We start from the raw sequence: 15113 nt of genomic DNA, 5'->3' as shown, positions 1-15113 counted from the left end.
GAAAAACATAATTGGTGTGCATCTTGAGATACAAAACAATGGCACTTACCTATTTTGAGATATAACAGGGCAACTATTTTCAGTTAAAACAGATCAAACATTCATTTTAATATGGGACCAGACTTTAACCTGGTCTGTAAAATTCTTAAGATTAGCCACACTTACTAAATACAAATTTGACTAGTGGTAATATTTTTGCGTTGAAAACAAAAGCACGGCATCTCAAGGCCAATGTTATCACAAATTGCCTAAATGTTTCCCCTCTAAATAAATTGTCTAATTTTTTTATTTGTTTTAGGTTGAGGACCATTTAAAAAATATTGTATGCAGATAATGGAGTTAAATTGCCGTCATTTCCTTAACATTCACATTTGAATAAAACAATTATCTGAAACGACGTAGAATGCATTTAAGATATACATTGTCTCTATACGTGTATTTTCTGGGGAAACTAAATGTTCGAATGGTTCATGTACATTTCAGATAAAAACAATTCAATAAAATGTATTTAAAATGTGAACGCAGGCAGATTGCCGGCGGCCTTGTTGTCTAGGGCATCTTTTAAATTTGAATAATTGAAAGCATCATTTGGTTTCATCTCAGTAAAACACCTAACTGGATTTATTTTAAACAATGAGGACCATGGGCAAATTTTAGTGAAATGTGGTACGTTTGTAACCATAGACTTCGTAGACTGCGGCGTAAGCGTAGTTCTTTTTTAATGAAATCCATAATAAATAATACACATAATAGCTTGTTATTTCATTGTTTTAATATGTATCTTACCTGCATATTGCATCTAACGCATAAATAGAGCGGACTGTGCTTTGCATATTTATCATTTGTGTGTATTTGTTTTTGCGTATGTATGCCACATCGTTTTTTATCGCGACCCCCTGGTAAAAAAAAGAGTCACACAGGCCTGATTTAAAAAAATTGTTGGATATTTTGTAAATTAGAGTATGTCATTTTCGTACATGCAATATCTATTTTTGACACTGCTGCTTTACTGTCAAGACGTGGGCGGGGCTGTATACGTTAGTTTGCATATCACGTGACGGTGCATTAACAAATCAACAATTACCTTGCCCGTATTCTTTGGGGGTAACTAAAAACCACTGTAAGAAGCTTTCGGTTGAGCTCATGAGAAATGTGTGAGCACAATCTAGTTAGTTCTGGCTATGTTCCTCCGCTCTTGAATTTTCACTCCCCAGACTCCTTGTACCTCCAAAACTTGCGAGGCAATGGAGCCCATTTATCTGGGCTTTCGCAGATATCCTACGGTAGAAGAGAGGTGTGCTCGCTCCCGTGGAGTTCTCCAAATTCGTGCACTAACCCAAGCCAGAGCCGCGCCTACAGTGGCTACTCTCAGCCGTTTTTCAGCAATTCCTCCGCTGTGAGCGCTAGCCTCAACAGCCACAACAAGGGCTCGCTGGAGGAATCCGGGAGGTACTACTTCCAAGATGTCAGCCACAAATCAGTGGAGCCGGTTCGACCTAATGCAGCCTTAGCAAGTGAGCAAGGAATCTCTGGGTCTGCCAGCAAGTATGAAGTTTCAGACTTGGAAAGGCTACAGCAGAGCGGGGTTGCACATAACACGTTGAACAACATTGACCAGGGACTTACCGACGAGACGAAACAGTCTGTCAGCTCATGCGCTCCGGTCCAGCCATCATTGACCAGCCAGAGTATTAATGCAACCTTCTCCGATGGTACGCAATTTATTCCTTGAGCCTTCCGTCATATCAACAAATTATACTGATATGAATTTGTGCGCTTCATTTTCTTGGAGTTTAGTCTGTAAGCCAAGTTTGTTTATATGTGCTTTATGTGTGGTATACAGTGTGTTGTTTGACTCCGCTTTTAAAACTAGTTTGTCGTTTTCAGGTGGATTTGAAATATTTATTTGTAATGATCCATATCCATCCATCGGTATTTGCAAAACCAATTAAGGGAATTATCGATTGTGTATTATAAGATACAGTAATGGAATAGATTAATGACAACCACGCTGTTCCTTAATTCCTTGTTCTTCCTCATTCCCAGGACTGCCATGGTGCCCTTCCCAGGTGAGATCCAGGAAAAAGAGAAAACCTTACACGAAGACACAGCTAGCCGAACTGGAGAACGAATTTATGCTTCATGAATTTATAAACCGTCAGAGACGAAAGGAACTTTCGGACAGACTGGAACTGAGCGATCAGCAAGTGAAAATCTGGTTTCAGAATCGCAGGATGAAGAAAAAAAGACTCGTGATGCGCGAACATTCCTTCACTATGTTCTAGGAATAAGTGAACAATTGTAGTGTTTGTTTGTTAAGTGATGACATCGTGCATACAAGAAAATTCATTTGTGAGCACCAAACGCCGGAAAAGTATGAATACCCAGTTTATGAAGTGTACAATAATATAAGATAAATATTTTGAGATTTATATTTATTTCCCATATAGTGTCGCTACGTGTTTTTCGTGTGTCTTCTGGATGTTTATAGTGGAATAAAGATATTTTAGTGTTATATCAGCTTGCTTTACACAGCCTAAAGTATTATCAGAAAGAATAGTTAGTAGTTTAGCACGATTCACATTTCGAGTATGCTCATTTATTGTTGTTATAATAAACATGCATTCTGCCAGAATTTGAAAGTCTAAAAATGCAAATGAGCAGCTAACATTCTTAGGTGAAATGGTTACCTTTTCAGAAACGTTCCAGTCCTTCGAGTAATTAAACCTGATTTGTATCTGGCTCTTTCTACTAGTATTATGTGTAATATTTATGAACTCTGCTGTGAATTATGAATGACATTAAACTTTTTCGCATTCTTCTACCATATTTGTGGGTTTTGTGGCTTTTAATTTAGTTGATTTGTAATAACTCTAATAAGAACAACAGGAGCGCCTCGTTTACTTAAAAGTCCAAGCTCAAGTTCGTTTGTCAATGCACATAATAATAATGGAGAACGTCTCTATACCTTGAATATAATAACTCAAGTTAAAGTATATTTGCAAAAATAAACTATGTGACATAACCATGTGGGTTTCTTTTTTGATTGCATTGTATATGCAAAAGCTATAGGCCTCACCGCGCTTAAAGGCTGTTTTGTTTACGAAATTTAAAACAAAAAATCTTACTTTAACGTGCTACTTTCATGATAGAAAATCTAAATTCAAAATGAAGTTTCTTATTACATTGCTAGGAATATTTTTAAGGAAAAAAGACACATTTTATACAATACTGTAGTATAGTGTTTCTGGTGTATGGTATGTATGGTATGTATGGTCTAATAAGGAATTGGACGCTGGTTGAATAAACAACAAATAAGACAAATGGCCTTTAAAGGTTTCCTGGTATGATGAGATCATGAAGTGAAGTGAACGTTGGACAATCCCATACTGTACACAGTTTATATAATCACACCTCTTATAAGTTTTATAAGTAACCCTGTTCTTGAATTGTGCGTGTATTTGCGCGTAACTATCGTTAACCGTTAGGGTGTTCTTGATTACGGATTTACAAAAGGCCAAACCTCGGGTAAATAGGTTGGATCGAGGAATAATTTATCAAAGCTGTAACACGAAAATAAGGGTAAATGTGTTGCCATTTTCCAATGAGTAACCCCTTTATTGTGTAGGTGGCAAACGTAAAACTCTCTGTTGTCGATCGTGTTTTTTTTTTACTATAGCCTACTCATAAAAGCAAAGTAATACATTTAAACAAAAACAATACATATCTTTGTATTCAGTTTGTTTCCTTGACAATTCCTCATTTATTTTATTTTAGAGTAAACAAAGAAGAAACACGCGTGGTAAGGATGCTTAAGAGCATGGCCAGACGTTATTAGAGCGCACTGGGGGCATCAATACAAAGTTAAGGTCAAGTTAGTGACTTTCTTGCACTGAAAAAGACAAATTTTCTAATCCTCCCATATCACAACTCATGCATGCAAATTATTTCGAGATTTTTCTCACAATTTGTACCTACTATTAAAACAATCTTTTCATTTTTTCCCAAAAATGTAAGAAGCGTTTGAACTGGTGTAATATTTCTTTGTTCTTCCGTTCATATAACATGGACAGCTGCCTTACACATATACAAACTAATCATTCATACATTTTTAGTAAAATGTTTTCGTGCTGTTAAGAGAATTGTTTTGTCTGCTTTAAACGTTTTGAACATTACAACGGCGAATAAATAAATATATCTTGGCCTGTAACTCTATTTCTCCGGCACTTAACCAAAAACACAACAAGTTAATATGAATTGATTTAACGAAGCAACCTAACAAATGAGCTGACTGTTGATTAAGTACGTATTTAAAATTGAATTCTACAAAATAAAATGAAATAAAATGAAAATCGACTAGACTAAATCAGTTGTACAAAGAATGTGCACTATAGCTTAAATGTAAAACTATATTTAAAATAAATTGTGATGGTCTCATGTAGCCAATGCAGTCTACAGACATTATCGTTGGATTAAAATACATAAGTAAATGCAAATTAATTAAATAAAGTGTGACAAATTTGTATTTCACATCTCTTCGGTACGTATTTGTTTAACAGTACAGTTGGTATATTCTTCTTAATTCTTCTTTAAAATTCCCCTAAATATAGGAAACGTGTAGATTTTCAAAGTTCTCTTGCTAATCTTGTAGCGGTCACTATTCACCTCCACCCAGTCCACCACACCACACCACAGCACATCCTTTTGTCTGTGCAATAAAATGATTTGGCTGACGGTTATTGGTGATTGCCGCCTGTGTATTGTCTCAGACCACAGACGTTCAAAGCCAGTTGTTTTGTACTTGGCAGTGTGAATTCGGGTGTCTTTCTCTTCTCTTCCTTCTCCTTTAATTTTGTCGAGGAATTCTTTTTAAACTGTTCGGTCACTGGAATACGATTTACACGTTAAAAACACAAAGGTACAGTTTTAAATGTTTTCTTTTTTAACATGTGTGTTCGGTGCCATTAGCATTTCGTTTTCTGCACAATGTAAATGTTTACATCGAGGTTTGCGTGGTTTTCAGTAATCTGTGCAAATAAGATCTATTTTCATTGAAGTTGTTTTTTATTTTTCTTGTATGTATAGTAAAAGAGCGATACAATTAGATAATTGAATTTCAAATTTAGTGACGTTTTCAACTATTTTCATAAATTACCCCACAGTCTCTAAGAAATGAATAATTCTGTTTATAACTCTTTCTACATCTGTTGTGTTTAAACACACACAGTTCCTCATGACAAAGAAATAATGCTAATTTAAGCATGTCAGTATACAGAAATATGTTGAACAATTTAAGAGACAGCAAATAGATTTTTACTTCAATGGTAAATGGTTTATTTTTTCTGATTGTAAAGCGCAGTGATTTAGAAACACAAAATAGTATATTAAACAAGTAACGAATAATACTACAGGGCACATGGAATGCATCGCTTAACGTTTCGATGACAGATTTATTCCATTTAGAAATCTCTTTTTAACATAATCTGTGACGTGGTGTTTCTGCGATTGTTTACTAATGCCTTGTAATACACACGAGGAAATCAACATGGGAGTTTCAAAAAATACAGGCAACCAATGACCTCGCTCGTGGGTTTACCTATGGCTCGCTCAGAACCGACTTAATGAGTGATATTGATATATGGTAATTTTTTTTACCAGATCACATGACACAATTACCTCAAGAATCGATCAAGATGAATTGCACGTCAGCGCGGGTTTCCGATTTTTCTCCCTCGCGAGTCCTATCCGCACGCATATGGTGCAATAGATGGGCAAAGTTTAACACAGAAAGCAGCCGATTTCTGCTCTCTGAGACCACAGCGAGCAATGACGGATTACGATGATCGCAGTAACTGTGCTTCTAATATGTATTTACCGTACTACGTTTCTGCACCAGATTTTTCGTCTGTCTCGTCGTTTTTACCACAGACCACGTCGTGTCAAGTTAATTTTCCCTATTCGTCAAACATAGCTCAAGTCCAACCTGTTCGGGAAGTGTCTTTCAGGGACTACGGACTCGACCATCCGAGCAAATGGCATTACAGGGGCAATTACGCGTCGTACTATTCGACGGACGAGCTAATGCACCGAGATCTCCTGCAGTCATCAAACAGAGCGGAAATGATTTTCAAGAACGACTCCGTGTACAGCCACCACGGCGGCTCCAACTCGTCGTGCAATCTCTTCACTAACGTGGGCCGAAACGGAGTGCTTCCGCAAGGATTTGATCAATTTTTTGAAACCGCGAACTCTGAAAAGCTCATCCCAGACCAGTCCAAACAAAAGCAGGACACAAGTGTCCCAGGAGATGCTGCATGTGATAAAGTGTCTCCGGATAACGCGGAGCAGAGCAAACGAGAAGAAACCACAGAGGAGGAATCCTCAATATCAACCTGCGATGAAGACAAGAACAACGGCTCAAGTAGGTCCGCGCGTTAACAGCGCTTCAGTCTACCACATTACTTTGTCTGTTGAGTTTTATGTGCCCATTTATAAGCATGCAAAAGTTTTTATATAGCTGGTAAGATTCGCTTTGCTGTTGTAAAATATTTACGATGACAAAGTGCTTTCGCCGGATCACACCAACGCTAGCAATGTGTCATTCATCCACTTCCGAAAAGTTACCAGTGTTTAACAGAAATAACCATTTTTTGGTTTTGTGTCATCTGTAGTAGTTGAACTGTGGTTTTCGAAGAAAGCGACTGAAATGCAACAAAAAACAATTAGTCAACAAACAAGAATGCTTCCCTTACACTATAATTAAACCATGATTCATTTTATTAAAGGTGTACATACATGATTAGCATGGCGTAACAGTTTCTATCTTGGGGTATTTCATAAAAAAATAGTCACAAACACATCCACAGACTACATCTACAGTGTGCGCCTGCATGCGTGTGTACGTGAAGCATGTGTGTGATTCCCTATTTGTGTATTGTGTTTGTGTGTGTGCGTGCGCACTGGGTCGCTTAAATGCATGTGTTTGTGCCTGTATCAGTGCATGTGAATATATAATTATTTTTTAATAAGGACTTTGATAAATGTAGTGTTGACAACAGTTCAAACAAATCTCGATGATTTCCAAGCACCAACGACACATTTCAGTCATCTACCAAGATTGTTCCAGTTTAAAATCACAGTAATGTAACCAAGATACGTTTCTTTTTTTAGGTGCAACAAAGTCCAGAAAAAAGAGATGCCCGTATTCAAAATACCAGATCCGAGAACTTGAACGAGAATTCTTTTTCAATGTGTACATAAACAAAGAGAAACGTCTTCATTTGTCCAGAATGCTCAGTCTTACAGACCGACAAGTCAAGATTTGGTTCCAGAACCGAAGGATGAAAGAGAAAAAGCTCAACCGAGATCGTCTCCAGTATTTCACTGGAAATCCATTGTTCTGAAAGTCATAATATTGTCTGCTTCGACAGACGGCCACGCTTATATTTTTGTCATAATTGTGGAAGAAAAGACACATGAGGTAGTTTCACGTCAACTATAACTATGCAAAATAATTGTTAAACCGGTTTAATGCGCAATGCTAGTTCTACAAAAATTGTGGAAAGCCGAGAACGAAAATAACCATGATGGTGACCATAGGTACCTGGACAATCTCTTAATCCTTTATGCTTATCTGTCAATGATATTGAAATTCAATCGCTTTATGTTTGTATTAATTTATTGTATTGTCCACTGTTCAATGAAACTTTTAAATTCATAAAACAGTTCACATTGCGTAAGCAAAATATACCTTTGATTACAGTAATCAAAACGTAAATACACTGAGGTAGAGTTGTGTATGCATTTATTCGTGAGTAGCATGTAATGTATTGGTGTATTCAATAAATATAAATACAAAAGTTTTTTGTATATTTCTGTCTATCGGTGTGTCGACTGCCTTGTAGTAGTGTGCACATGTAGGTCAGCTAAAGAAAAGTTATTTCTCAGAGCTGCACTTCAAGCTCGTATTTCTGTAGCATATTTTTATATTTATATACGTTTATAAACAAATTTGTTTTGAATATTATACAGGAAGAGAAAGGGGGACCGAAATAAAGAGAGATTGTCAAAGCGTGAAAACTTTATAGGTCTATAACTAATTCCTTTCCTTGTATGTTGTTTTACACTAAGGCTGTTTACGAAACCTTGAACAGTCTAGACAGTACAATAAACTATGGGCAGTAAATTAAATTGGGGCTATTGGACCCCTATCCTCTTCAACTGCGACTTTGCCCTGAAACACAAAGGCTACAGATGTTTTTTATCCTGTTTAAACTGAAACTCAGGAAAATATGTACATATTAAGTAACATGTAAAAAAAGGTATTTGTATCTTCTCAATTACAGCCATAAGCGTTATGCATTTATATGCGCATAGCTTGTCTTGGTGGTTATTTTAAATTGACAATATAGACGCTTACATTGAAACCAACTTGACTGAAATCGCCTATCCTTGAATATCGTCAACATTGAAACGTAAAATTAAATATGAAAAGTGTAATTGAACTTCTGTAATGTCAAGGTCGTCACCCTTAACCTTTTTGAATAAGTAAAGTTGTCTTTTTGCGGTTGTCTTTGAAAAGCTACGCCCTCTCAGAGGCGCCGCAGTGCAGCACGGCCCAACATGGCCGCTACATTCCACACATTTACACTGAAAACTCGTGCGCCTTCAATGGCCTACGGGTCCATGCAGCTTAACATGGACGCCCTTGGATGAAGTGAAATGTATAAATATAAAACAAAACAAATTTGTAATTTACAAATTTCTGTAATTCTGATGATGATAATGATGATGATTAGTAGCCTATTATTATTATTATTATTACTAATACTAATACAAGGTTACTTGTAAGCACTTCATTATTTTTCTGGCTGCAAAGGCAATATATACAGTATGAGACATACAGGTGAGATAAACTACTTTCATCTTGCCATTATAATTTAAACTAACACCTGATGTGAAATTTGAAAATACTCTGATTTAGGCAAACGGGCATCTATCTACATTCTTTTTTTGTTTTGTTCGATTTTCTTCTCTTTTATTTAGGTGTAAAGAACACAACTCCATTTCCTTATGGTATAGAATATGTATTTGAATACGAAATGTTAATCAAAAAGTGCTACAATAAGTTGTGATGGTATCTTTTAGCTACTACTACGTGATTACTAGCGTGCATTGCAAATGTAAAACAGAACAAAAAGTGTGCACAAAAATAATGCAAATTAGTATAACTGAACACTCAGTCATGTCCTGTATTTTCTATTTGTATTAATTTTACAATCAGATAAACGTTTACATTTCAATTTCACCCCATAAACAGCTGAAAACATAGCAATAAGAAACAAAAATTAAATAAATCAGACCTCTTTTATATGGTTTTGACACTGCTTAAAGCCACAAGAGGGCGAACTTACAGCAGTGTTTGGGCCTGGTGCAGGGTAATCCAAGTGTATGTCCGTAACAACAATGACTATGATCTTGAGCGAGTACGTGATAAGGTTTTAACACTTAGGCCTTATGTTTTGTATATGCAGTATCAAACATCTTAATGTGTTTACTTATTTCTACCCTCAATACATTTACACTTTTAAATAAGATTCTATCTCAAATTAACCAGGGACACATATAAAGGTATCCCTGGTTCATTTTCTACCCTGTCTCAGAGGTTAGCTTCTCTGGAAAGCTTCTCTTTTTGAAACACCACAATAACAATAACAACAACCACATCATACAATTATTGTTATTATTATTAGTAGTTTTAGCAGCAGCAGCAGCAGCAGGATTGCATACCTTTAGCAAATTTATTGTGTAAGGCGATATGGAGTTTTAGTAGCAGGTTTTAAGTTTTTAGTAATTTTTTAACACTGTTATGAGAGAGATCATACCTCCAATAAATGTATGAATATTCCTAGTATCATCGATGGGTTATGAAGGTACAACACGTCCCAAAAGAACGCCATTCAACTTGCCCGTGTGGCATCTCTGCGTATTGATATCTCTGCCTATTCGTTATATTACTCATTTGTCCGGTCTGTTTATTAGTTATAAAAAATAAGGTTAAAAATAAGTTTGAGAAATTTAACCCCATAACGGAGGGACATTAAACGTTTTAAAACAAAAACAAAACAATTAAAAACTGCTAATTATTCAAAATAAAAGATTATTTAATGTCACTAAAGCAAAAAAAGTGTTTCCTAAACTAAGAAATATGTAGCCTATCTGCTCAGCGTTTGTCTTTTAACAGATGTCGACATGTACAGTTATTCTTTTTTTTGTACTTTTAGAAATGCTATAAGTCATATTAATGTCAAGCGGAAACTCGCCCGATTAAAAAGGAAAGTGATGTAAAATTTGGTTCACTCATTTTCATTAATTTAGTGTATTAGGAAACATAATACAATGGCCGCAAATGTATTATTTGTTCTCCCACTTTGTTGTTAGTATTTAGAAAAAATGTGCAAATCTACAAATGTTAAACCCCCAAACGTTTACTTAATTTTACACCAATTTTACAAGATGACGGTCGATAGCTATTTTTAAAACAAAAAGGATAACATTATTGCTTGAAGATAAAAAGGCTATTGGCTACAATAGTATCGTACATAATACAAATAATATCAAGACGCTTAACAGACATCGATATTTATGTTTTCCGTTTTAACCAGTTGCAAAACAAAAGTATTTTTTTCTGTAAAGAATTAGCAATTTTACTCAAAGCTTTTGCTTCCCCCTGCATTGTATAACGACTAATCGACCTCTATTAAAAACACCAATGTTATACCAATGGTATACGTATTTGTCAAACCACTGTGTTAATGCACGTAATGCACTTGAAAATTATATAACTACACAACATAATTTCAGTTGTCTACATTTTAAAACAAACACACACAAAACTAAACACTGCACGTATGAGACAACTTTATTAAATAATTTAAATACTTTGTGAAATATGTTTTGAATTTGCCTGCTGTACTAGATGTAATTTGCCTAATGCAATATTATCTTTAAAAAATTAGCAAATATACACATATAAAGATGATACACATTTACTGAATTGCTAACATATAATTATCATAAGTATATTTTATAAAGTGTTTTGTTCGGTTTGGCATTCTCAGATCATATGCTCAAAAACAGAGAACAGTCAACATCATTTCTTTCGCTGAAATTAATAATAAATACACATATTAACAGGTAACATGATTTTATTTTTCAAACATAAAACACAAGTCTTTCGGTCTTATTTCAATGTGCAGTCTTTAGTGTTCTTTAGGCTCGCGTCCGTTGCATCAGTCTGCGGCATCATCTGTTTTTTCCCAATGAAATATTAAACGACGAGAAAATGCCTCAAGCATCCGCAGACATTTCGTTTCTTGACCTTGAATTCGCCTCGAAAGGAGTACAAAACAGGCTGTGGTAACTGATGAAAATTATTTTCATTGCACATGATCCTTATTCGCCGTACACCCATTTTGTCCATACTTTACATGTCATGTTGAAAGGTGAGTTTTAAAACGATATTCTGCTAATCTTGGAACCAATTTCAAGTCCTTGTTCTAGGTGTCGCTGTTGACCACGTCTAAAACTTCAAACAGCGTACTTCGGTGTCCACGTGACGGGGAAGAGCCTGCGTCTCAAGGCCATTTTCAAATTTCATTGGTGAGAATGTCATGTGGTTGCAGAGAGACTCTCTGGGCTACGCAGGGATTGTTTTGCTAGATATGTAAGCCTACAGAGGACACCTCTCTCCTTCGTAAAAACTCTCCAAAATGTCCTTTCCCAACAGCTCTCCTGCTGTTAACACGTTTTTGGTAGATTCTTTGATTGGGGCGTGCAGAACAGATTTTTACTCCAGCAGTAACATGTATATGCCATCCACTGCAGAAATGGGAACCTATGGAATGCAAACCTGTGGACTCCTGCCGTCTCTTGGCAAACGGGGGGAAGTAAACCACCAAAACATGAGCATGAACGTCCACTCGTACATCCCTCAAACTGATAACTGGGCAGATCCGACCAGGTCCTGCCGGTTAGAGCAACCGCTTAACCAGATGTCCACCTTCACATTTTCACAGAATATAAAAGAAGAGACAAACTGTTGTATGTACTCCGACAAGAGAGCAAAGGTCAGCGCGTCTGAGATACCCGCGTACTCCAACTATATTCCCGAATCGTGTTCCGTTGACAGTCCAGAGATTCCGGTCCCTGGCTACTTTAGACTAAGCCAAACTTATGCGACGGCGAAAAACATCCAGGACTATGACAACGAGGCGATTAATCCAAACACCACGTTAATGCAGCTGAACAGGGTGACTCCAAAAGCGCAGTTGACGCCCTTTGTGGAGGTGGAAAAGAAACTACCGCAGGAACGTGACACAAGGAGCTCGTCCCCGGCGCAGAGCCCGGAGCCCAAAGCCAGCGCGCAGGAGGACAAGATCTGCTCTACTGAGGCGTCTGTCTCTAGCCCTGAATTGCCACAGAGAGAAGGGAAAGGTGGGTACAATAAAAGGATTAATCGCGTCTTGGTGTAACGCGAACGCTCCAGCATCATAAAACCCAATATAAAACACAAACAACCCGAAAGTCGTAATGTTTAATGGGAGTCTTACTCAGGTTGCAGTAAAAGCCTTAACAGGAAACGGCGCTGCGAGGTCGCGTTAACATCAAATACCTTTTGTTGCAAGTGGCTTGGAACCATTCTTCTTTGGTCGATATAAGCAGAGTGAACAGGTTTTTTTTTGTATTTCATCCGTATAGCACAAAAATAAAATGTGTTTCAAGAACGAAATAAAACGTTCTTTTATTTGTCACTTATTTGATATTGAAAAATGCATTCATATGGATTTATGGAATTTGGTATTGCCATATTATATGGTGCAGTCAAGGGAGGTGCATAATCCAAATTGCATGTATTTTCCCGTTAAAACATAAGCTATAAACATAAAAAACACGTTAACTTAACTGAGAGAACGTACAATTAATAAATGAATGATGGCACTAAACGTTCAAATTGAGCTTTTCGAGATTGGTTGTTAAATAGCAGTAACCATAAAGGACCAAACGAGGTCACATGCAGACACAATTACAACTGTTTCGTCCAGTTTACGTTCATTAAAAAATTCAGTGTATTGCAATATTTCAAAATGGAAATATAAAACAACTCATGTCAAACAAATCATTTATTCATATTTATTTAAGGGCAAATAGAGCCTATCCCAAATCGAGGCAGCAGGCGGCTGGTGCTGTTGGATCACTTTGTCTTTTTGTTTTGCAGATTCCAAAAGCGAAAAGCCGACAAGCAACTGGTTAACTGCGAAGAGTGGAAGGAAAAAACGATGTCCATACACAAAGCACCAGACCTTGGAATTAGAAAAAGAGTTTTTATTCAATATGTATCTGACTCGGGAGCGCCGTCTAGAGATCAGCAAAAGCGTCAACCTCACCGACAGACAAGTGAAAATCTGGTTTCAAAACCGCAGGATGAAACTTAAGAAAATGAGTCGAGAAAATCGTATTCGTGAACTTACCTCTAATCTCACTTTTTCGTGAGCATGCAAACAACCAGGAATTCACCCTCTCTCTCTTTCGGCCCATCTATGTTCTCGTGTGTAATGATAACATGAGGGCTGCGGGCATTGTTTTGGTTACTTTCACCTTGCAAAATTGTAATTGTTACTACATCCTTGTGGTTTGTTGCTACGTCCTTAACAGGATTTTCAATGTGAAGCTTTGTGTATTTTGAATATGTTTCACAGGGTGTACAAATAAAAAAATTTAGGTCCTAATTTACGCAAAAGCCGACATAAACATCAACTGGTTGAAGCCGTTTTATTTCCAACTTGGACAAGCAGAACTGTCGCAAGAACAGACAAAGAAGTCATGGCTTTGGACATGAAAGCACATGTAAAAAGTGTGTCCATCCTTCCACAAGTGAAATCTAACATATGAAATGATTACGTATTCAATGTTTGCAAAGTACATGTTTAAATGTCTATATCAGTGCATGTTTGTGGCATGTGGTCAGCGGATTAATAAATGAATAATGTTTAGTTTGCTCTGGGTTTTCTTAAAGCATATCGGAAAAAAATGCAAGTTGATTTCTTTGCTATCCCTGCTATAATTTCATCCAGTTCTGTCCAAGAATACCTATACTGATGAATAAGTCAATGTCATTTAATTACGCATATGTAATATATGTAATATGTAAACGTTACATTTGCATTGGGCAAAGAGAGCAAACGATGCAAAATATGATGTCTTGTTAAAATGTAGCAGTCTGTAAATGTAAGTAACAATAGACTAATCCACAGCTACAGGGTCTTGAAGAGCGACGAATAATTATTCACAATGCAATCGAAAATATTAACAAATTCATCAAAGTTAAATCAACAATTGCGTAATGTTAGTGGCCAGTTTTGAGAAGAATTAATATGATAGTTAAGCAGTTCATTTTAAAACTCAAAAGAAAAACTAAATAAAATTGCATTGGGGCACAACCATGCTTTGTTTTTAAAATGCTGCCCTTTATTTTAAAATGAATTTATTTGAGAGCGTCAGTATATAGAACACTTAACAATACATATAACGAATGCTGCAACTACAGGAAAACACCATTCGAAAACAAAAACACATCTTTTTGCAGACTTTGGAAGAAAATGGCCCACATCTAAGTAGTGCAGAAGCGTAGCCTACACGGGGGCTTCAGAAGACTCGCATGAATACCTAAAAGTGGAAATGATTTGGACTGTCATGTAGCCTAGCACACGATGTACAAATTATCGTCCATTTACGCTTCTCTTTCCACAAGTCCCAAATAATTATTTTTAAGATCTCTTCGCATTTTTGTGTGTGGCCTCGACCACTAGCTCTCTCGCGCACGCGCGCACACAGACACACACATAAACACACACACTAAGAATTCCTTACAGAAGTGTGTGTGGTCACAACAGAAGCACAGACAGAAATATCTTGTATCTATAACGTTTCTCCACGTTTCTGTTCCGCATGAATATTGTTTTCAAACACAAACACGTGTAGTATTAACTTAAATAATGGAAATGCTGCTTTCATCACCCTTTACGCATCTGTTTGCAATAAACAGTCTTAAACCT

General features: G+C 36.6%; 3 protein-coding genes across 3 annotated transcripts; all 3 read left to right on the top strand.

Annotated features, from left to right (window-relative positions):
- The first annotated feature begins 1150 nt into the window (after positions 1-1150).
- On the top strand, positions 1151-2829 carry hoxd12a (homeobox D12a). The gene is made up of 2 exons (XM_056755450.1): positions 1151-1712; positions 2047-2829. Exons 1-2 carry the CDS (start codon positions 1151-1153, stop codon positions 2283-2285), a joined length of 801 nt encoding a protein of 266 aa, XP_056611428.1. The 3' UTR covers positions 2286-2829.
- Positions 2830-5669: 2840 nt separating this feature from the next.
- On the top strand, positions 5670-7791 carry hoxd11a (homeobox D11a). The gene is made up of 2 exons (XM_056755313.1): positions 5670-6421; positions 7171-7791. Exons 1-2 carry the CDS (start codon positions 5827-5829, stop codon positions 7401-7403), a joined length of 828 nt encoding a protein of 275 aa, XP_056611291.1. The 5' UTR covers positions 5670-5826; the 3' UTR covers positions 7404-7791.
- Positions 7792-11246: 3455 nt separating this feature from the next.
- Positions 11247-14055, top strand: hoxd10a (homeobox D10a). The gene is made up of 2 exons (XM_056755353.1): positions 11247-12495; positions 13277-14055. The coding sequence occupies exons 1-2, from the start codon at positions 11772-11774 to the stop codon at positions 13549-13551; spliced, it is 999 nt and encodes a 332-aa protein (XP_056611331.1). The 5' UTR covers positions 11247-11771; the 3' UTR covers positions 13552-14055.
- The last annotated feature ends 1058 nt before the right edge of the window (positions 14056-15113 follow it).

This window comes from Triplophysa dalaica, chromosome 8 (genome assembly GCF_015846415.1).
Source record: "Triplophysa dalaica isolate WHDGS20190420 chromosome 8, ASM1584641v1, whole genome shotgun sequence".
In the NCBI taxonomy this organism is placed as follows: Eukaryota; Metazoa; Chordata; class Actinopteri; order Cypriniformes; family Nemacheilidae; genus Triplophysa; species Triplophysa dalaica.
The sequence above is the reverse complement of the archived record's forward strand: the minus strand, read 5'-3'. Positions and strand labels throughout refer to the sequence as shown.

Coding starts and splice junctions, on each gene's coding strand:
- hoxd11a (XM_056755313.1), top strand. CDS start 5,827: ATGACGGATTACGATGATCGCAGTAACTGTGCTTCTAATATGTATTTA. Junction 6,422..7,170: donor AGACAAGAACAACGGCTCAA/GTAGGTCCGCGC, acceptor TTCTTTTTTTAG/GTGCAACAAAGTCCAGAAAA.
- hoxd10a (XM_056755353.1), top strand. CDS start 11,772: ATGTCCTTTCCCAACAGCTCTCCTGCTGTTAACACGTTTTTGGTAGAT. Junction 12,496..13,276: donor GCCACAGAGAGAAGGGAAAG/GTGGGTACAATA, acceptor TTTGTTTTGCAG/ATTCCAAAAGCGAAAAGCCG.
- hoxd12a (XM_056755450.1), top strand. CDS start 1,151: ATGTGTGAGCACAATCTAGTTAGTTCTGGCTATGTTCCTCCGCTCTTG. Junction 1,713..2,046: donor TAATGCAACCTTCTCCGATG/GTACGCAATTTA, acceptor CCTCATTCCCAG/GACTGCCATGGTGCCCTTCC.